This window comes from Plecotus auritus (assembly GCF_963455305.1).
Source record: "Plecotus auritus genome assembly, chromosome: 4".
Taxonomy (NCBI): domain Eukaryota; kingdom Metazoa; phylum Chordata; class Mammalia; order Chiroptera; family Vespertilionidae; genus Plecotus; species Plecotus auritus.
Genome location: NC_137775.1, coordinates 177,775,038 through 177,796,710, shown reverse-complemented (window position 1 = coordinate 177,796,710; position 21,673 = coordinate 177,775,038). Strand labels below are relative to the sequence as shown.

Genomic DNA, 21,673 nt, shown 5'->3' with positions numbered 1-21,673 from the left:
GGTTGCTAGGGATTTGTGTGGGGGTATGGAGGGGGGTGGGGTGGGAGATGAATAAGAGGAGCACAGGGGCGTTTTAGGACAGTGAAACTATTATGTGCTAGAGGCCCGATAGGGTTCTTAGGCCTGGTCGGTGATCAGGGCTGATCGGGGCCTTCCAGCTGCTGGCCAGGGCCTCCCTTCCCCGGCTGGCAGCTGCTGCCTGGGGCCTTCCTTCATTCCACACTGCCCCCTGCTGGTCAGCGCACATCATAGCGAGCGATCGAACTCCAGAGGGAACAATTTACATATTAGGCTTTTATATATATAGAAGATAGATAGAGGATGATACTCCAATGGTGGACACCTATTATTATTCATTTGCCAAAACACATGGAATGTACAACACAAAGAATGAACTCCAGTGTGAACTTGACTTCAGATCATAATTTACCAGTACTGGCTCAACATCTGTAACCACTGCAGCACACTCACACAGGTGTTTCCAGGAGGGTAAAGGAGGCCGGGAGCGAGGAACTCTACTTTCAGTTAAGCTGCTGAGACAGTTTATGAACCTAAAACTGCCCTAAGAAATAAAGTCTAGTAATTAAAAAAAAAAAAAAAAGCTTACATGGTTAACCAAATGTCCAGTAGTTGCCCTAACTTGTACTCAAAAGCACCAAGAATGAAGACCCACAATGTCAGAGTATGATACTTAGGGGCTATGTGACAGAGAGCAGGACTTAACCCCCTACCTGGAGTCTGGGGTTGACTGTGAAACTGCCCACCATCGGGTTCATGCAGGCCACGTACTGACAGTTGTGGATTTCTTTAAGCATCACCTTCTGTCTATCATACCTGAGAGACAGAAAACAGAACCTTCAGTCTAAAAACTAGAGATGACAGCCCAACAAAACCCACCAGTTCAGACAAGACTTCATCACCAAGTGTCTCCTCTCATCTTTACAATCGCTCTGTGATGCTGAGCTTGTTAGCATTATCTCAGGGATATGAAAACAAACTCTTAGAAAACTGAAGGTGACACAGCTCCTTTGATGGCGGAATCCGCATGTGGAGCTGAATCAATACAGGCTGTTGCTGTTTACTGATTCTCAGGTGAGTCTATTTCTGGTTAGAAATACCCACAGCGAGGCTGGGGATCTCCCTCGAGTTAATGGGGGCAGAGGGATTGTCTCAGACTGCAGCACCAGATTTTACCAGATGGTTACATCCCGCAGAACAAGGCCATGCTTCTCTAAGCTATTTAGTGTGAATTAACGTATTAAAGAATTTGATGTGTAAGCCAGACAGCTTATGTTGCTAGAATACTTTTCAGTTCAATTCTTCCCAAGATACAAAGGGAATCTATTCCACTTAAGATGATAAAAAGACGATGCAAAGTAAAACCCAAAAGGTATCGCAGGAAATGCTCCTCCTGGGAAGAGGAAGACATTAGGGTATTCCATGTGCAAATGTTTATCCATAGTAACAATAATGAAATTTCAGTAGAGAATAAAACCCAGAGAATCATTTACCAGTGCCCGTAATCAATGTGCTGTCGAATCAGAGTGTGGGGCTGAACGGTGCCATATGAGTCCACTTCAGGCATATTCATATCGTCGATAAAGTAAACCAATTTTTTATTTCCTCCCGGGCCATAGCTGCGACCAGCTTTTTTCTCTAGAGGTTTTTCAAGAATTCCTGAAAACAATATACAATTCTGTCCAATCAGATAAGATGTAATTTTCTGTCCTTAGTGCTTTTTTATTTTTTCTTATTTCTGTCCATTTCAACTCCTCTTTGGCTTCACATATCACCTCTCTGCAGGCTAATACCAGGGCTGTGCCTCTGGTCACCTCCTTCTATGTCAAGTTCTCCTGCCAACCTCCCTCGTAGCCAGAACGCATCCGGCCTGTTCATTCCTGGACAGTCAACGTCTACAGCCTGATGTCACACAGGGTGTTGCAGACAATGCCATTGCTGATCTGGGAACCTTCCTGCACCCACTCTAGGGCATGGCCCAGCCTCGTCTCTCAGTCCCTCTCTATTGCCATTACAAAAGGTCCCCCACACCTCTCTCAGGCCACTGGAGTGCAGACGTACAAGAGGCTATTGCATGAAGACACTCTGCTGTGTACACGTCCAGTTATACTTCTTCATGTGCCTGTATGACTTTGTGTCAATATATTTGAGAGGAAAGTATGGGTGGAGGAAATCCCGAAGAGTGTGTGCCTGGGATGTGGCATCTAATTATCTGTCAACTCTCCAAACACAGAAACCACATTCAGGGCAACTCAGCAGGTTTAACTAACAACTGAACAGTGAGTTTTGCTGTCCCCTCCCCCAATATAACCCCTTTAATCTCCTGAAGCAAGTGACAGACCTACCAATATCAGCCCTTTATACCACTTCTCCTCTACTTTCAAGTCTCCTTTGCTTGGCTTTCCAACTTAGAATGCCCCAAATCTGTGTGGTTCTTTTGATTACATTGACACATTTATGCAACAGTTTAAGTTTCTTCTTACAGTTCTCCTAAGATTTAATTAACAGCTCATGGCCTGTCATTTCATCAACACAGTTTGAGAGATTTTCTCCTAAATCAACCTCTTACTTGAAAAGGTAGCCAGAGCATTGCTCCTTGGGTACACACCCTCAGAATGGTCAGGCCCCATAAACTGACTAAAGGAAACCCAACAGTTTAGAGGTAAAGCAATGAACATGACTGATGTAATGTGACCTCAGAGTAATAACCCCAATAAGCCATGAGTGATCTGAAAAGCCAAAATCACAATATCTGAACAAAGTAGATTTACCCAGAATGGTGTTGAGGAGAAAGTCCTCTGAGGCCTAAGAAAACGCCTAAAGCCTAGAGGAAGCCACCATCTCTCGGGGTTGCCTGTCACGGCCGTGACCGTTTCTGATCTCTTGTCCCTGGAATGTAGACAAGAGGAACACTTACTCTGTAGAGCTGCAGACGTTGTGTGGTAGTTGAAAGGCACGCGGGACACCACGTAATCCTCAGAGAGCCTCGCCAGCATGTCCCCTACGAAGACCGTTTTTCCCACTCCGGCACACCCGACCAGCATTAGCGGCTGTCCTTTCTCAAGCAACAACTCCATGAAGTATCTGAGACGCGTTGTCTCTGACGTGTGAACCAGAACTCTCTGCAGGGAGAAGACAGAATGAGAGAGAGGTCAGAGAAAGACACTCCAAAATTTTACATCTGAACCACCATAGTCACTTTAGAATTGAGGTTCAATGAATTCTAAGTTCACATTAACCCCAGTGGGAGAGATCCCACCTACTTTTTGTTTTGAATTGTCAAGAGTTTAGACATCATTGCTTAAGAGAGCAATGGGGAAGTGCCATAGCATAAGCAACTGATTTATCTTTTCCAATGAAAGTACTAGAACCCAAGGCTCTCCATGATAGAATTACCTAATCTCCACCCAGCCCTGTGTTAGACATACAAGGGAAATACAGTAAACGTTTCAGAGACCGTCCACCATCTGTTAGTTGCTGACAAAACATTTGAAAAGGCAAGCCATACAGAAGTGAAAATTGGTAGCAGTGCTTTGGCCCAGTAAGATTAAGTGATAAAATAACTATACACAATCCACACAAAAGGAGTGAAGTGTTGGGGGAGACAGTTTTGGGGAAACAGTGGCAGAATTAGAATACGACTGAAAAATAAATGGGCATAAGAGAAACGCAGAAGAACAGTTTATGAAGAGAAACAACAAGAAAGAGAGTTCTATTTAGGTTTGTCTGCTGCTGTGTGAATTTGAAACTCAAGTTGAGGAGATTAAACATTCATTTTATGGCTTTGGGGGGGGGAGGGTTAAAGGAAAGAAGTTAAATATAAAAGTGCTATCTAAAAATTTTACTATAAGGTCAGAAATAAGAATCCACTGAACTACAGAAATATGCCTCCAATTTTTAACAGAAGTCACAAGTTTCTAGGAAAATATAGAGAAATCTGTTACTACGGAAATAAGTTGAAATTTTTATAAAGAGGTTGCAAAAATATAATAGCCACTTCACTGTTTCTATAACGGAGACACTTCCCCCTCAGCAAATATGGGTAGGGTGAACATGCCTACATTCCGCACCCTACCTGCAGAGGGACGTCTGGGTCCATAGTAAATGTGGGGATTTTGTCCGTCCAAGGCAAAAATTTCTTAGTATTGTGGTCCAGGTAATAATCAAAGATTGTTCCCTGAGATGGAAACTTCACTGCTTTCATCTCTTTGTGCCACCACCGACTGAATTCAGCTTGATGACCAGAAAGCTAAGGAGAACAACAGGAATCCTTATTGCCGACTTACAGGTAGTTCTGCACACACACAAGGCCCCTCCAAATCCTGCGAGCACACGGTGTTTGCAGAGTACAGAGTCTTAATTACCAATGGGACTGAGTCACTGACCCAAGGAAAAGAAATTACAAGTTATGAAGAGTGATACTATCAAAGGCAAAAAGCCGTAACTGCGATATATCCATCAGGTACTAATTTTATGGAATAATTATTAACTTAAAAAGCAAGGTCAGGTTAGGTGAACTTTAAATTCCCCCTGGGTTGTTCAACTGAACCAGGAGGAGCTACTCTACACATTACCATGCTACCTACCCTAAGGCAGTGGTTATCAAACATTGGTGCTGATCTCTTTAAAGAGATGATGAAGTCTTCACATCAACTGATGGTCAATGAGAAAATGAAGAACCAGGGAGCACTTTATAAAATTGGTAAACATGGTGGTCGCAGAGGTTAAGCCGATAAACGCAGAAATAAATAAGTTAGACATCTCGAAAGTGAAGTTTGCTGCAGGTGAGAATAACAGGGTGTATCTATTTTAACTGGACGCTCAGAGCAGCCATTGTTGAGGACAGGCACAGATTCAGGAGATGCTGTTCCGGGCAGCAGGAAGAGGTCGGCATGTGCAAGGAGCTTGTGGTGTGAAAGAATCGTTGTGCTCAAGACACTGGCTAGTGCAGGTGCGGGGAGGGAGTGGCAGAGGGAGGAAGAGGGAGGGGCAGGCAGGGCCAGATCCAGAGGTCTCATATATAGTACTAAAATTTTTAACTTCATCTTAAAAGAAATAGAAATCCAAATTGGTAGTTCCAAAATAGTCACAGGATGTAAAGTATAGCATAGGGAATATAGTCAATAATATTGCAATAACTATGTATGGTTCCAGGTGGATACTGGAAATATCAGGGGGGACACTGTGTCAAGTATATCATTGTCTAAGCACTATGCTATACACCTGAAACCAATAAAACTAATATTAAAAGTAAACTGTAACTGAAAATTTTTAAAAAGGGGGGGAAAGCAATAGAAACCCATTCAAGTGTTAATTCTAGAGTATATCATATAATTCAGTTCACATTTTAAAAAGTCACTCTGGCTGCCAAGCGGATAATGGATTATGGGCAAGCACAGAAGCAGAAAGACCAGTGACAAGGTTACTTCAGAAGCCAAGGGAGAAATGATGATGGCAGTTGCTGGGAGCCCAGGGAGAGCTGAGGTCAGGCCTATTTTGAAAGTTGTCCGCTATGGCCGGGGTTAAGAATAGGAGTCCCGGGTCCTATTGCAGTCTGAACCTCGGATATTAGTTAGCTGTGTGGCCTCAAGCAGGCTAACTTGTCTAAGTTTCTGTTTCTCTTTGCAAAAGAAGAAGAAAGAGGACAGCTGTACCTGTACATATAGGTTCGTCTTCTAAGTGTCAATGAGATAGCTTATTAGAAGCCCTAAGCACATGCCTTGCAGATAGCAGGCACTCCAATTTGTTGAACTAATAAGTGGCTATCCTGAGAGTATTTATGTGTCTGCTTCATTCATGTTTCCAACTTCACAGCCTCTCTTTTGAATGCTTCATAGTTAGATCCCTTTGGAAAATTTCAAGATGATGATGACAACAACTAACAAGGAAGAAAGTGTCTGGGAGAGCAGGATGACCATGGTGGTGCCAGCTTCCAGCTTGAAGGCTGCCACGTTTGGAAATGGGAAAGATTTCCGAAAGAGGACCATCTGGAAGGAAGGTGAGCTGGAGGGTCTACACGCAGGCGTCCTCAAACTACGGCCCGCGGGCCACATGCGGCCTGCCGAGGACATTTATCTGGCCCGCCGGGTGCCGCTGCCTGTCCTGCTTAGCAGCCGACTCGTCCTGGGCCCGCAGTACGCATAGGAATTTGTTCATAGTTTTTTTTTTAACTATAGTCCGGCCCTCCAACAGTCTGAGGGACAGTGAACTGGCCCCCTGTTTAAAAAGTTTGAGGACCCCTGGAAAGATCTCAGCTGTCAACATCCTACTCATGCAATTTCCCCTGGGCTCCCAGCTTTGGGAAAGAAAAACACTGTAGAAGGCACTGATAAACACCCATGGGGGTTGGGGAGAGGGAGAAAGTCTACATGAGGTCTCCATGCAGGAGAAACCCACAGCCATTATAAATGGTGTTTTTGAGAAAAACCATGTGAAATCATACAACACCAATTCTTGAAACTCTCACTCAAAGCCAAGGGCTGTTCTTCTTTAAAGAGCACTTGGAGATTCCAAAAGGAAACGTGGCTTCTGAGAGGGGTCAGAATAAGACCTAGGAGGCCAAGTGAATATCAAAGTTATTTATAGATATGATTTGTGGTAGAAGCAGAACTGGGCCACAGGTGATAGCAACCATGTGTGTTATGGCCTACAGTGAATGAACCAACAGAAACATGGGTCACTTTTGGCTGTGACGCCTTCCGACTGACACTCCCTGTTTACATCGGCAAACATCGGGGAATGCCTGGAAGATGTGTGCCCTCTATTTTTAATGCCCAGATTCAGGGGCACCTGTTGAAGTCCAAACTAAGCCCCGGACAATCTCAACATGTTATGCTCTTGAATGAAGGCCACAGGAATGGAGAAGAGGGGATAGACTCAACAGCGATGTCGTAACTGACACCGAAAGGATCTGGTGACCCTCAGACATACAAGTAAGGAAGAGTAATGCCTCCCAGGTTTTAAACTGGAGCGAGCGGCTGGGAGGAATGCCGAGAGTCGCTTAGGGAAAGAAAGAACGAAGAGGAAGAGCCAATTCGGGGGTGGCGGGTGGCGAGCTGCCTGGGCACGCTGTGGCATGGCTCCGGGGCAGGTGCACACAGCCTGGAGCTCCGAAGGGCAATCTGGTGGGAGGCTCTGGATGTGGCTTTGTCAGCCAAGGTCAATCATCAGCCTGGATGAGTTCGCCTGGACAGTGTCCCAGCTTAGGGGAGAGCGGGGCACGTAGGACAGACGTATGTCATATAACAAGAGCACAGGGGTCACACATGATAACAATCCCTCCCAAGGAAAGCTGGCTCTGCCAACCAGCTGTAAACACACCTGGTCTTGCAGCAGGGTGCCTCCGAAGGCCCAGACACAAGCGAAGACGAAATAGACTTCGTACACTTCTTTGGGGCTGTCGGAAGGTACATTTTCCGGAGTCAACAAACATTCCAGAAGAGCACAAATAGTCTAAAGACCAAGAAACAGCCATTCATTTAGGGCAGCCTATTTTTCCAGTCGTGGAGTACGTTCACCAGACATGAACAAACCCACTTTATCCTGAAGAGAGTACACGACTGTTCCCAACTCTGTGGTTTGTACATTGAGAGACAAGAATGACTGCCTTGCGTTTCTACATCGATGGTGGGAAACCTTTGCTACTTTCAATCAAACTGATCTTCTAAGTAATAAACTATTAAAAAATTAAATTCTTGAATTATCCAATTAATAATCACTGTAACAAATGGAAATATATATAAGCAAAAATTAATAGTAATGGGGATACAATATATATGTGTGTGTGTGTGTGTGTATATATATATATGCTTGCTTTCCTATAAACAGGGAGTCAGACCACACATAGTATTCTACAGCCCTAACTTCCTACCTTCACAGCAGAAACTAAAGACATCTTTTCTCCCAGGAAGCGTCCCACATCACCAGGAATGAATGAATGAAGGTCACTGGTGGGAGGGCTGACTGAGCTGTCTCGCTCCTGCTGGACATCTAGATACCCGCTTCCCCCTGGTGCTTCCGCAGCCGTCTTCCCACCTGTTGTCATAAATTTAGAAAGTCGACTGGCAGCCTCAGCCTGTGGCATTTTGTCGGACATCAGACTAAATTTAGCCTTGGATGAAGCGCTGTTCAGGAACTTGTTCTCCATACCCTCCAGGTGAACCTCACTGTGCTCTGCTGGGGTGAAACACACCCCATGCTCAGGGTATCAGGTCAGTAATGAGGGGGGCGTGGCTGCTGCAAAGGCCGTTCCCATAGGAAATAATAACTAGTAATCACTGTGGTTTTGACCTAGTTCTCTATAGCACAATTAGCATTGTCACAGACACTCCAAACTCTTGGCCCCCTGCTCCTGGCTGTTGGAGACAGCAACAAGTTTCTACCACTACCATGTGCACAGCAATGCACGCTTCACACAGCCAGGGAGGCCTGCCTGCCTGTGCCCCCCGCCCCCCGCCCCCCCCCACCAGCCCTGAACGGTGGCGAAAAGCCAGGGTGACGTGGAGCATGGATCCTGGAAATAGTTTGGAAAGGCTTTTAATTCTAATAGGTAAGTGCCTGTTATATTTTTCAATCTTCTCTCTTGATTTCCAGCATTTTATATTGTGTTATGTTTGCCAATTTAAAATCTTTTTTTTCTCGTCGAAGAAAACTCACCAAATTTGTTATCAAGAGAAATAATGTACAGTGCAGAGGCTTTGCTATTTCTGAGCGGAAGCCATGTTGGTCTAAGGAACTGTTCAAATCGAAACAAAAAGACTGGAAGGTCTCAATGTTAAGTGATCCTTTGACCTGAACACTCTAATAACTTAAGTTTTTTTTCTATTTTCTCCCAAACACAGTACTTAGAAAATATTTTGAGCTCTGTGTCAGCAATGAATAAAGTCGTACTTCAGTGCATAATCTGAAAGAGTTAATACACCTTAGAACTTAAAGCAAATAAGTTTCGTATGCCAGAAAACATAATATATTCATTTCTTAAAGTAGTCACTTTATGCTATGCTCTTTGATGCCCATTTTTGTTTCAAATCCCTGTCCTTATAACTCATCACAGAAAACAGACTATTGTATAAAACAGCTAAAAAGGAGCTGAGGAGAAACTGCCATTTCTGCATACTACAAGAGAAGGAAGTGAGAGCAAGAGTCCTATTAATTCCTACTGACCTATTTTCACACCACAGGTTCACACCACAGAGAATGAACAGGTTCACACCACAGAATCACACAGATACACAAGCCGACCTGAGAAAGAACACGACCAGGCTTCTTACAAGTATTACACCAGAGGAAGTCCAATTAGGCTGCTCGCATAATTAATTCATTATGAATAAATTCAGACCTGCTTCCAGAAATAAATTACACCTCAGATAATTACCGCTGAAGACTAGCCTTTACTTAATTGGTGTGTGAATTATCCAAAAACCTCAACTTTCTCTTCTTATTATGCTGGTGACTTTTTCTCATTTAGCTTCAAACAAATTTGGTAACATAGTAAGTTAATAGTAACAAAGTATTTTGAAACCAATTTTGCTCCTATAAGGAAAAAAAATGGTTTCTAATTATCAATCTTTTGTGAAGTTTTATAGTTATAAAAGGCAGGCGGTTGTTTCTCATGCTGAGACTCAGATCACAGCCTTCAGTTCTGTGTACTGTGAATTATTTCTATTTGCTTCCATGACAACATATATGTGCCCTTCACTCTTACCAGCCATCTCACGAGTATTTAAAAAAATTACCCCGGGAATAATGGTCTCTCATCTAGAGTGACCTGCCTTTAGGAATGTTTTGGGGAGGGGAGGGGAGAAGAAAGAGAGCAGAGGGTGGTAGATGGGTGGGTGATGACACTCATGGGGTAGAGGCCAGCAGCTTTCTCTTTCTCGGTGGTCAGCATCTTTAATTACATGGATATTTTGCATTAAAAAAATATACCGAACACCTTTACCGGGCCAGTTACTTAGAATAGAGAAAAAGGAAATAAGGCCGTTACCACTTTGATCTTCTTATTCTATGCAAATATACTTGGGAGGAATGCATGATTCAATAAAGATATTCAGCATCTGCTATATGCTAGTCACTATGTAAATCTCTGGAGATATAAAACTAAATAAAAGGTGGCTTCAGCTCTCTAGTTCACAATCTTGTGAAAGAGGCCACAAACCCAAACAATAAGAGAAGGTGACAGATGTGTGACAGGGGTTTGCAAAAAAGCACTGGGGAACATGGGGGCTAGAGAACGAGGGGTTGGAGAAACCTCAGCTCCAGAAATCTCTCCATCTTCTAGAAAGAGCAAACCCTCCTGTGGCCCTGATCGGCCCACTCCCGCCTCAGGACTAGGATGGCACACAACACAACAGAAGACACACCTGCACCAGGCTGCTCTCGGGAATGGAGGTGATGGTTTTGAAGCTCGTCCTCAGCTTATCCAGGCACACAGGCACGTACTTATCGAAAAGAATCGTTAAATTGGCCTTTTCTGACTGATGCTGCCTTCTGTCGATCCAACTGGCCACGTACCTGAGGAAGAACACAGGAACGCCTTCACTGAACCCTGGGCTTGGAAAGCAGAACTTCTCCCGCTCAAAAGCGCCCCCTCCACACAGCGCGGTGCAGCACTTCAGGGACACGTGTGGTGAGCTCATTCTATTTCCAAAGCTGCAAATATTTTAAAATGACCCTTTAAAATATTTAGAGGAGGAGCTCTAGCTGGTTTGGCTCAGTGGATAGAGCGTCGGCCTGCAGACTGAAGGGTCCCAGGTTTGATTCCAGTCAAGGGCATGTACCTTGGTTGCGAGCACATCCCCAGTAGGGGGTGTGCAGGAGGCAGCTGATCAATGTTTCTCTCTCATCGATGTTTCTAACTTTCTATCCCTCTCCCTTCCTGTCTGTAAAAATCAATAAAATTATTTAAAAAAAAATATATTTAGAGGAGGACTGAAACTTCCGCAGAGGGTGGGCTGTATTTATGAAAACAGCTTAGGCCCTAACCAGTTTGGCTCAGTGGATAGAGCGTTGGCCTGCGGACTGAAGGGTCCCAGGTTCGATTCTGGTCAAGGGCATGTACCTTGGTTGCAGGCACATCCCCAGTAGGGGGTGTGCAGGAGGCAGCTGATCGATGTTTCTCTCTCATCGATGTTTCTGGCTCTCTATCCCTCTCCCTTCCTCTCTGTAAAAATCAATAATAAATTAAAAAAAAAAAAAAGAAAGAAAACAGCTTAGGATTTTTCTTGATTAATCTTGGCATCGATTATCTATGTATATAAAAGCCAAGTCATCGGAACGATGGAACAACGGAACGACCGACCGGTCGCTATGACACACACTGCTGAGGCCAACCAGCCTGATCGGGGCCTCAATCAGCCCCCCTCCTCCAACCTCCCATGGCCCCTCCCCTGGCTTGTCTGGCCCCTGATCGGCCCCCACCCACCCCAATCAGGGGCGAGGCCGGCTGGCCAACCTCCCACATCCCCTCCCCTCCCACACTGGCCCAGCCCCGATGGCCCCCATTGGGTGGGCCAGCCAGACCCCACTCGTGCACGAATTTGTGCACCAAGCCTCTAGTTTAGTAATAAACAATTAGTTACAAACAAAAAGTTGAAAATTCCATATAAGGCTATTTCAAAGTGCCCGCTTTTCCACTGGACTAATGGCTGATAATGTGTTTCCAATACCTGGCTCTGAATTGGTATCTCATTCTTGGGTACATGTTTTTTTACCTGAAACTTACACAACATTATCAATTTTGACACAGTATCTCTAACTTCTTCATAAAATAATACTTATGAATGAAACGAAGCATGGCTCTGTAGCATCCACAGTAGTCTCTGGGGAGAAACTGTATGATGTTAAATGGAAAATAACTGCTCAAAAAAATCTCACTCAATGGGAAGCAGCAATAATAAATCCATCCAGCTGCCCGCAGAGAAGTCGTGAGACCACAGCAATTATGACTATACCTTGCTTTAAGCAAGTCCGAGTTCACATTTTCAGTATCAGAAGAAACGAAGGTAAGATGATTAGCTTATAAAAGGCTCCCTTTGATTTTCACAATAGGGTTTTATTAAATATTTAACTACCTTTACACTCTTACTAGATTTATAAAATGTGAACTGTCAAACGCTTTCAGGTCCAAGAGGAATGGTTTTCAGTTGAAGTCCAGGTTCATGATGATAGCCTGAGAAAGCGTGTCTGGGTGATGGTGACAGTGGGCACCACGGGACAAGGAGACAATGGTCAGCAGATGCCAGCTACTGGGACCAAGGCCGGAAGGCCACACCTGCCCTCAGCTGCTCCTCCTACGGCACCAGCTGCCAGAGTGGACTCTGAGCATCCAGAGCTTATTGTTGATGGGAAAGGGGCGGGGAACCCTTTTCCTGCCAAGGGCCATCTGGATATTTGTAACAGCATTCTCGGGCCATACAAAATTCTCAACTTAAAAATTAGCCTTTTGTATGTGGTCAATAGTCTGGGCTGGAATCTGTCACAGCGGACACAGCAGGAATTCATCAGAGCTCTCTACAATTGGCCCCTAACAGCCAGCGTCAGGTTCTGTCATTCTCAGTGGCCTGGACAAATGTCAGAAGTTCCAAGCACACTGCTGATCAGCAGTGTATGTCGATTATTTCTGAATCCTCATGTTTACGGGTATACAGCGCCCCAAAATGAAAGGATGGGGCCGCGGGGGTAGAAGATGACAAGCTCAGCCAATGCAGGGAGAGGATTAGGGAGACAAAGCCAAAGGATCCTTTCAGCCATGCTAGGGAGTGAACTGCGGAATGGTCGTGGCACCTTATGCCTGCAAGGACAAGGGTGAAGGACTACCAGCGCCTGGAAGGAAAGAATCTTAGGGACAGATCTAAGAGGAGCTGTGACCTGCAGTTGAGGGACACAGCCATCCCGATGTGACCCTGTGGGGAGGGAGCCAGGGGAGTAAATAGCCTGACCTCATCTCCTCTCCCTCTCATTTCCTGGCCAAAGCAACCAGAGGCCACGGGCCAGGACAGCCTGTGGGCACGGAGCTCGGTGGAGGGGCACAGAAGAAGCAGTCACGGAAACACGCCAGCCCCAGCACCTGCTCGCTTGCAGAGCTCAGACGCTGACCAGCGCAGTGCGAGTGATCAAGGAGGTGACAGGTGACCACCAGGATGGACCATGGGAACCGAGAGCATGTGAAGAGTAAGCAAGTAGCAAAATCAACTTGTTCTAGATCAAAGCATTGCCACAGCTCATGTATGCACATATGTGTACACACAAACACACATATGCTCACTAAGTGATGTATTTATATCTCAGTGCTCCATAGGAGTTCTTGTTATTTATTCACTTTTTCAACAAATACTGGTTTCTTAACATGTACAAGGTGTGAAGAGGATAATGTCCAACTAAAAATGACAAAGGCACACAGGTGCTAATTTAGTTATCTTTAAATGAGTCTAATTATGCAGCTTTAAATTTAATTTAATTACTGATACCTTCTTCAAGTGATCATATAAATGTTTAGCTCTTTTAAAAACTAAGGCTAAAAAGAGAAATGTTCACAACAACAAACACAACTAGATTTAAAAGTAGGTAAAGAACTGAAATAGTAATTTCTCCAAATAAAATACACAGATGGCCAAACAGCACATGAAAAGATGATCAACGTGAGTAATCATCATGAAAATGCAAATCAAAACCGAAACGAGACGCCACTTCTTTCCCATCAGGATGGCTACCATAAAAAACAGAGAAAGTGACAGTTTCGGTGGAGACAGGCGGACAGTGGAGCCTTGCGCTGTTGGGAATGTAAAATGGTACAGCCACCATGGAAAGAGCGTGGTAACTCTTTAAAAGTAACAGAACCACCATATGGTCTCCTAGCTCCACTTGCGGGTACAGACACAGAATAATTAAAGTAGGGACTCAAAGGGATATCTGTGTGCCCTGTTCATAGAAACATTATTTGTAACAGTCAAAGGATAGAAGCAGCCCGGCCGGGTGTGGCTCAGCAATTGAGTGTCGACCCAGGAACCAAGAGGCCACGGATTCCCTTCCCGGTCGGGGCATATGCCCAGGTTACAGCTTGGTCCCCAAAAGGCCCACGGAATCATTGGGTCTGGCCCTGCCGAGGCATTAGGGGTGAGTTAGTTAAATGTCTGACCAAACAGAGCAGGCTAATGTTTAAGTTGATAGTTTTGTATGGCCCGTGAATGATGTTATAAATATCCAGACGGCCCTCAGCAGGAAAAGCGTTCCCCACCCCTGTAATGGCTATGGGGCTTCAGTTTGGGAAGACAGAAAAAGTCAAGGAGATGGTCGGTGGTGGTGATTGTACAACGAAGGGAATGTACTGAATGCCACTGAACTGTACACTTAAAAATGGTTAAAATGGTAAATTTTATATTATGTGTGTTTTACCACAATCGTAAAAAACAAGTAGTACTCACGGATTCCAGCCCAAATCTTGTGGGTTCACATACAGAACACCAGCTCTGGAAACAGTGGCCGGGGTTGCTGTCCTCAAGTGATGGATCTCAAAGAGCAGCCTCATGGAGGGCCCAAGGGCGACGCGCTCATTGCTGGCCAAGGTCAGCACCTGGACGGAGCAGCACAGCACCCAGGAGCCCTGTCACTCTGGAGGGAGCGCTGCTGCCAATTCTCCACCCCAGCACAAAGTACCGCCCCCGCCGAAGGGCCAAAGGCTATGAGCTCACTGTCCGGAGACAGAAGGACGTACAGTCTGAGAAAAGACCTCAGTTAAAGATCTCAGTTCATTCCAGAGCGGAGCTCACTGATCCTTGAGGAACAAACTTACCAATATGGATTACTGATGCCAGCTTTAAATAACTGTGGTTAATTATTACTAAATGTAAGACATTTGTTCAAAGCGTTGGTTACGTGACAAAGCCCGAATACCACAAAAATAAACCATCTTTCAAGTCTGAAATACCACAATTATCAATTTGCTATAGAAACTCATGCAAGTATAAAGATCTCAGACCTATATTTTATGATATACAATGTCTTAGTTCAGGAAGCAGTATTACTGTTAATTTAAGGGGGGTGACTAATTCTATTCTGTAGTAATTATGAATTAGGATTTCTGATTTTTTTCTCCTGACAGACCTGGTGTTGCTTAAGTAGCATCTCACAGACCTATGCCATCACCCTTTGATTTTGCTGGGAATGCTGGAGTAACCGTGGCAAATGCTTAGGAATGCATTTATATTCAGTCGGTAGCCATAGGAACTACTTAATTTCCAACTTGTCCCTTACAACCCACGCATTCCATCCTTAATCAAAGATAAGATGTAATAATTTATGCCTGACTCTTTGAAAATGGTAAAATGTGTATGAGCAGCTCATACATATCTCCTTATAAAGATGGTTAAATTTATACAGACAATTTAAATTCTTTACCAGTGAAATAAGAGAATTAGCAGGGAAGTGGCACTTCCCAAGAGAGTAACTACATAAAGAACATCAGGCTCATGGTTAAAAACTAGTACTAAAACCCACAAGTGAATGGAACTCAATAGAGGTGTCATGTTTAAGGCTTAGCACTGAGGTATTACCCACCTTGTTATCATCCATGACAGTATTTAGTGATTCAATCCACATGGGATCAATATCTCCATCCAGGACTATCCATTTTGGTCCATCCTGCATAAGATTTGCTTGTTCTCGCAGAATAGATGAGAAGAGACCTATACATTAAGAGTGAACAATCTTTACACATATATAATGGAGTTGAGTGCTGTTTATTTCTAAAATAAAACTGTATTTCTTCTAGTGGAAGCTCGTTTATTAAGTAAATAAATTGGCTGTGAATTTGTTGCCTCTCTCTGGAGGGCAGTGTGTAATACGTTTTGAGCCATACCTAGGCTGTCTAGACCAAAGGCAACTTTCATTTCATTTTCCATATAAGAAAAGGAGAGAGAATAACGAGACAGGCTTCTATACACAGAATCACCAAGAAAGTCTTCTCTGAAGTGACGTTTGGCCAGACACTTCAATAACGTAAGAGAGGAGGCTGTACAGATACTTTTAGTGTTGCAGAAGGTGGGAACTTCAAGCGTAAAGGCCCCTTGATGGGAAGATGCTTGACATGTTCCAGGAAGAGCAAGGAGGCCCAAGTTTATAGCTTATATATCGTAGGTTAAAGGCACTGTGCAGGAAGTGAGGTCAGAGATGGGGAAGGAGGATCTCATCCCATAAGAACTGTATAGGCCATGGATAAAGGTTGGATTCTAAGGATGATGGAACCCACTGGAAATGGCCAACAGAAAGCTAACATTCTGAAGAGCGCCCTCTGTCGGCTGTATGGAAAATGAACTGCAGGGAGACTGGTTGGACTCATGTGGTAGCTGCAGAGGAGGAGAAAGTACTGGAATATAATGTGTATTTTAAAGGTAATGCATGTAGGATTTGCTGTAAAGTTGAAGGTAGGGTGTGAAAGGGAGAAAAGACTCAAGGATGATGCCAAGGATAGTGCATTTAAACAAATGAGAAGTAATAATAACAGATTTTAACAAAGGGGTCTGTTTGCCTGCAAATGCTTTCAAGGAAAGAAATACATCCCAATGACTTCTGTCCCTGGCACCTAGCATAGTGCCTGCCTGTAACTCAGTCGGTGTCTTGTATCAGGTACTTTATAGACATTCCCTGAGGCATTCCTGTTGACTTCTTTCCTGGTTAACACGAGCCCTGACATAACTGATGTGGGATAAAATACACAGCTCTGAGCACAAACCTGCGGAATGCAAACCGACCCCTTCTTCAAATCCAGCTTTAATTTACAGGCTATAAATGCTGCTGTATCTCCGGTAATGCAGACACATAAGCAGTAAATCTACAACTATGACTAAAATTGGCTTGAACTGAAAAATGGCTTTCTGGATAAAAATGAGAAATTTTTAGCACTTCCGAAGGGGAAATGCTACTTGCCATCTTTCCATTCTCGGGTAGTGTGATGTATGAAACCAAAGAGTTCATCTGTTGTCACAGCTTTAGGGTTTAAGTCATTCCAAATGGGTTTCTGTTTCATGTTAACATATGTTCGGTACAGTGTTCTCAAAATCTGAAGGGAAGAAGGGAAAAAAAAAAAGCTAAGAAAATTAATATTGATATAAGCCAAATGGAAAGCAGAAGATTTCAGATGATTTTCCATATTCATTATATGTTCCTAGATATTCTACATGTATTATCACTGAAAAAGGAAAAAAATTTACATGCGCACACGTCATTACCATCTTGAACAATTTAATCCTGCCATCCTTAGGATCAGTTCACTGATTCCCTGAACAATGTAGACTAGAGAAAGTCACTCTATCATTTGAGATTTTTAACCACACGTGCAAAGTGAAGGACTATTTATGTAAGCAATTGTTCCTGTTCATGCTATTAAAATCCACTCTGCCTGTACTATTTAGATTGTGCTCAAAATTGAGCTTGCATGAGAATCGCTTAGAGCAAGCATGTCAAACTCGCGGCTGGCGGGCCACATGCCTCATTTATTTGGCCCGTGTTAGCCTTTGAGTTTGACATGCTTGGCTTAGAGGATGTTTAAACACAGACCGCTGGACCCAATCATGAGGCAGGTATCTTACTCTCTAGTCTCTCAGCATGTTAACTTTGGATAAAAGAAATCAGGCAGAAAGATGCATAAAATAAAATGCCATACATATAAATGAATGAAGAAGATGCTAAATAGCTCATGTAATGTCCTATTTGTTACTCTCCCGGTCTCCAATACAGAGGAAAATAGTGTCCATTGGTCAAAGAACAATAGTAGAGCCTCAGATTAGCTCTAATTATGGTGGACTTCACTGAAGGGAACCCCTAAGTAGAACTGAAGAGAGTCCTCCCTCTCCCCCCACCGCCCCAAAAAAAGTGTTCTTCCCAAGGTTGAAAGCTAACAGGCAGTGCACTCTACCTTACTCTTCCCCGTGCCCGCATTTCCAACCACAAAGACGGAGTGCCGCACGGCCAACAGCTCCTCCAGCTGGACCACCTGCAGACCAAACAGCCATCACTGGTTTCCTTTCAGGACTTTGTGGTTAAAAACCAACAAAAAACTACCCATTTTTACCCAATTCTTTCCTTACAATTGAAGCCAGTCCCCACTGACAACATTATACAGGGTGGGGCAAAAGTAGGTTTACAGCCGTGAGTACACAAAACAGAGTTTATTCTTGTATTAATTGTTATTAGTTATTGTATTATTTCTCCATCGGAACACCGCTCCTCAGTGAATCCCTGACACAGGCAGAGGGAAGTACAGGGGGACTGGGACATGGCAGGGGCTGCTTACAAACTCGGTGACTTCATGATACTGAACGAAACAGTGCCCCGCCAATCATCACCTGCCTCTGAGTAATGACTTATATCCTTTAAAACAGCGGTGTGGAACCTTATAAATAATGATTTGGGTATTTATAACATCATTCACAGGCCATACAAAATTATTAACTTGAAAATTAGCCTGCTACATTTGGTCAAACTCACCCCTAATGCCGTGGCAGGGCCAGATCAAATGATTTCTGGAGCGTTATATGGCCTGCGGGTCGGATGTTCCCCACCCCTGCTCTGAAACATCTAACACAGAGACTCTATATATTGTAACATCCATGTACTCACTATACCCAACTTGAGCACACACATGCACATGCCTTTAATAAGTCAGAGGGTGTCATACATATAGAAATATCTCCCCATTAAAACATGTACTTATGATTTTACTCCCAATTTTCTCTAAACTGGAGAGAAAAGAGCAAAATTAATTTTTGATGCATGCCATCAAAAAGGAGCAAGTAGTTTTATAAACAAAAAAAAAAGCATGCTTATATTTAAAAACAAGACTTAATCATATTTGTGTTTTCACCTTCTTAGAGGCCGGACGACAAACTAGCTATGTTCACTTTAGTAAAGACTGCCATACTAGAATGCCTTACAGTGTATGTTAAGATCACACTGAGGTTAGTGTAACATGTAAATCGAAGTCTTGGTTCAGTGTCACTTAACCACGGGGCTCTGCACATCCCAGGGGCTCCAGGACAAGCAAAGGCTCCCGTACTTTGAGGATGAAGCTCTCCTCGGGCTGCAGGCGGAGCTCCAGGGTGGACTGCCTGACCATCTGCTCCAAGTGCGGCGCCCTCCTCCGGGGCACGTCCAGGGCTGGAAATAGGTCACCAACCAGGCCCAAGAACACGGGGATGTCGTCGGTCACTATTTTAGGCATATTGAAGTCCCTTAATGCTCTCATGAGGACCTAGAAGAGAGAACAGAGATATTTAAGAAGCCAATACAATGTCTAACCAACACCTAAACAGCTAACGATGTTGTTGCTGCAAGGTCACGTCAGAACGTGAGAAGGCTCTGCCGATACCATGGACAACCCCCAACAACAGTCATCCAAGAGGCTCTGTTCCATCCCTACCAGTGATCTGCTCTGATTCTGAGAAAGGGTCTGGGCCCTTCTCTCCTTAACCCTCAAACTCCAGGATATAAATGAATCAGGCTCATCAGATCGTTTTCCTCAAAGTACTCAGAGAACCCCAGAAGAATAAACTCAGCCATTTTCAGTGTGGGTTTTTGTTGTGTATTGGCTGAAAACCAAAGAGGGATTTCCATTTTCAAAGCAGTTAACTTGACCATTGGGATGATTTGTACAGAAAGAGGCAAGCATTTGAACAACAATAGCATAACAAGAGAACAAATAAAGAAAATCCTGACCCCATCATGAACTGTGATTGAGAGAAGAGAGAGATTGAAAAAAAGAATGCAGAAAAATCACACCATAAATACCCTTTCACATTAAAAAAAAAAAAAAAAAACCCTCAAAGGATAGATCTACTTTTTCAACTTCTCATTTACTGCAGGTATACAGAGTGCTGTATATCTATGATCTCACTTCTTATTTAATACAGAAAAACGGACATGTGGCTGTAATTGTTTCTTCCTGGGAGAGACGATGCCCTAGAAGCTCTGAATAACCAATGAAGCATTGCCCTGATGTCAGGGGATCAACCTTCCCGCTCCATTCTTCACGTCCATCTTGCATCCTATGAAATGGACATACCTTCTCCCATTAGATTATGTCTTCACTGACTTTTTCAGGATTAATACCCCGGGATTAATCAGATTTTCTAAATGTTCCTCAGAGGAAATCAAACAGCGATTACTGAAATATTTGATTATGACTGCCAAAATATTATTTGTAGCTGACATTTCAAAAGCACTTACACAATCACATTTTCTTTCCTATACGCCCATCCTTTACTCAAGAGTACCTGTGATCTTTATTATAACATCAGAAATGCCAGTCCTTGAAATAGCCTCCATTAAAAATACATGCTATGTTTTTCAAAGGTCGTGCTATGCGTGACCCACCACCCAGGTACACCCTGTCATTGTATGAAGCCATTTGGCTACGCACTTCACAGAATCACATTGGTATTGCATTACCTGATCCTCGGGTCTATTTTTATCTCCTCGTTTCAGGGAGCCAGCGACAACCAAGACAGATTTAACAGCACGAAGTCCCCAATCATAATGATCCTAAAATCAAAACACCGGCAAATTTTCTCAGAAACTGTTCGAGGGGGTAAGATTCTTGTTCCAGAAGTAAAGGCCGAGAGCTGAAAGGGTTCAGATGAGTACATGCTTTGATCACGTGAAGTACTATTTCCCCCTCTTCTTTCAAATTATGAAAATCATGTCCCTTCAGCTTCTTTCACCTAATTCTCTGCCTTTGTCAGCAAATTTTGTCTTCCCACGGCATTTCGAGTCCGCATTTGCCCGAGGCTCCATCCACCTCCCTTGCTCTTCTCTCAATAGACCTGCTGACTCAGGAGCTCACCCACTTCCATTTTCACCTCCATCCTCAGGCGCACGTATCCAAGTTGTACAGACAGCCTTGCTAGTCCCTCTCTCCCAGCCCGAGGTCTCGGCTTGCCCTCATTATTCTACCTCTTCATCTCTCCAACGCGCCAGCCCTCATGGTGGCACTTAACACAGTCAAAACGTGTTCAATAAAATTCAGTTATAAACCAGTAGCACTTTTCCCCGTTCCCCCCGCAAGGAAGATTCTTCACACAGGCTCTGAGCTTCTGGAGAACAGAGCCTGTATTTTATTCGCTTTTGTCTTCTAGGTCCTGGCACGGTGCCCTGCACAGGGCAGGTGCTCAGTAAAGGTAAGTGAATGAACTGATTATCCATAACCGGCCTTCTCTGCCTCCCCACTACAATCCACACAGCAGCAACACTCTTCTCACATGTCTCTCAGCTGTGCTTGTGCGAAATTCACCCCCTCCAAGCCTCAGGGTCACCATCTCTAAAAAGGCAGATGAAAGTATCTACCCACTTTACAAGTTGTTGTCAAATAAAATGCGTTAGTGCTGTGTGGCCAGTGAAACAATATAAACAGGTATAAGAATAAGCCCTTCAATCCACTAGTGGGGAACAAAGTCAGTTTAGTGGGTCTTGTCCGTCAATTTTGTCAGTTATAAAACAAAACAGAACGGAATGAAGACTATCAGAGTGCACTGCAGATAACAACAGCAAGAAGTGTCTGGTGAAAATTTTTGTTTCAGCTGTGTACACATGTGAGTATGCCACGCCTCAACTAAAAAAACATTTTTTTTACTGTGGGCCCTGGTAAAAATCATTGGAAGGCTACTGA

The 21,673-nt window shown here is 43.8% G+C and overlaps 1 protein-coding gene across 1 annotated transcript in view; it reads right to left on the bottom strand.

Moving 5' to 3' along the window:
- Positions 1 to 21,673, bottom strand: part of DNAH11 (dynein axonemal heavy chain 11) — a 196,777-nt gene that overhangs the window by 95,929 nt on the left and 79,175 nt on the right. Inside the window, exons 37-48 of the mRNA XM_080663816.1 lie at positions 20,458 to 20,550; positions 19,067 to 19,261; positions 17,927 to 18,004; positions 16,939 to 17,071; positions 15,571 to 15,698; positions 14,439 to 14,587; positions 10,380 to 10,530; positions 7,339 to 7,470; positions 4,094 to 4,267; positions 2,936 to 3,140; positions 1,512 to 1,677; positions 732 to 834 (exon numbers count right to left, since the gene is read on the bottom strand). Coding sequence (XP_080519942.1) covers positions 732 to 834; positions 1,512 to 1,677; positions 2,936 to 3,140; positions 4,094 to 4,267; positions 7,339 to 7,470; positions 10,380 to 10,530; positions 14,439 to 14,587; positions 15,571 to 15,698; positions 16,939 to 17,071; positions 17,927 to 18,004; positions 19,067 to 19,261; positions 20,458 to 20,550 — 1,707 coding nt within the window. The remainder of the gene's footprint in view (positions 1 to 731; positions 835 to 1,511; positions 1,678 to 2,935; positions 3,141 to 4,093; positions 4,268 to 7,338; positions 7,471 to 10,379; positions 10,531 to 14,438; positions 14,588 to 15,570; positions 15,699 to 16,938; positions 17,072 to 17,926; positions 18,005 to 19,066; positions 19,262 to 20,457; positions 20,551 to 21,673) is intronic.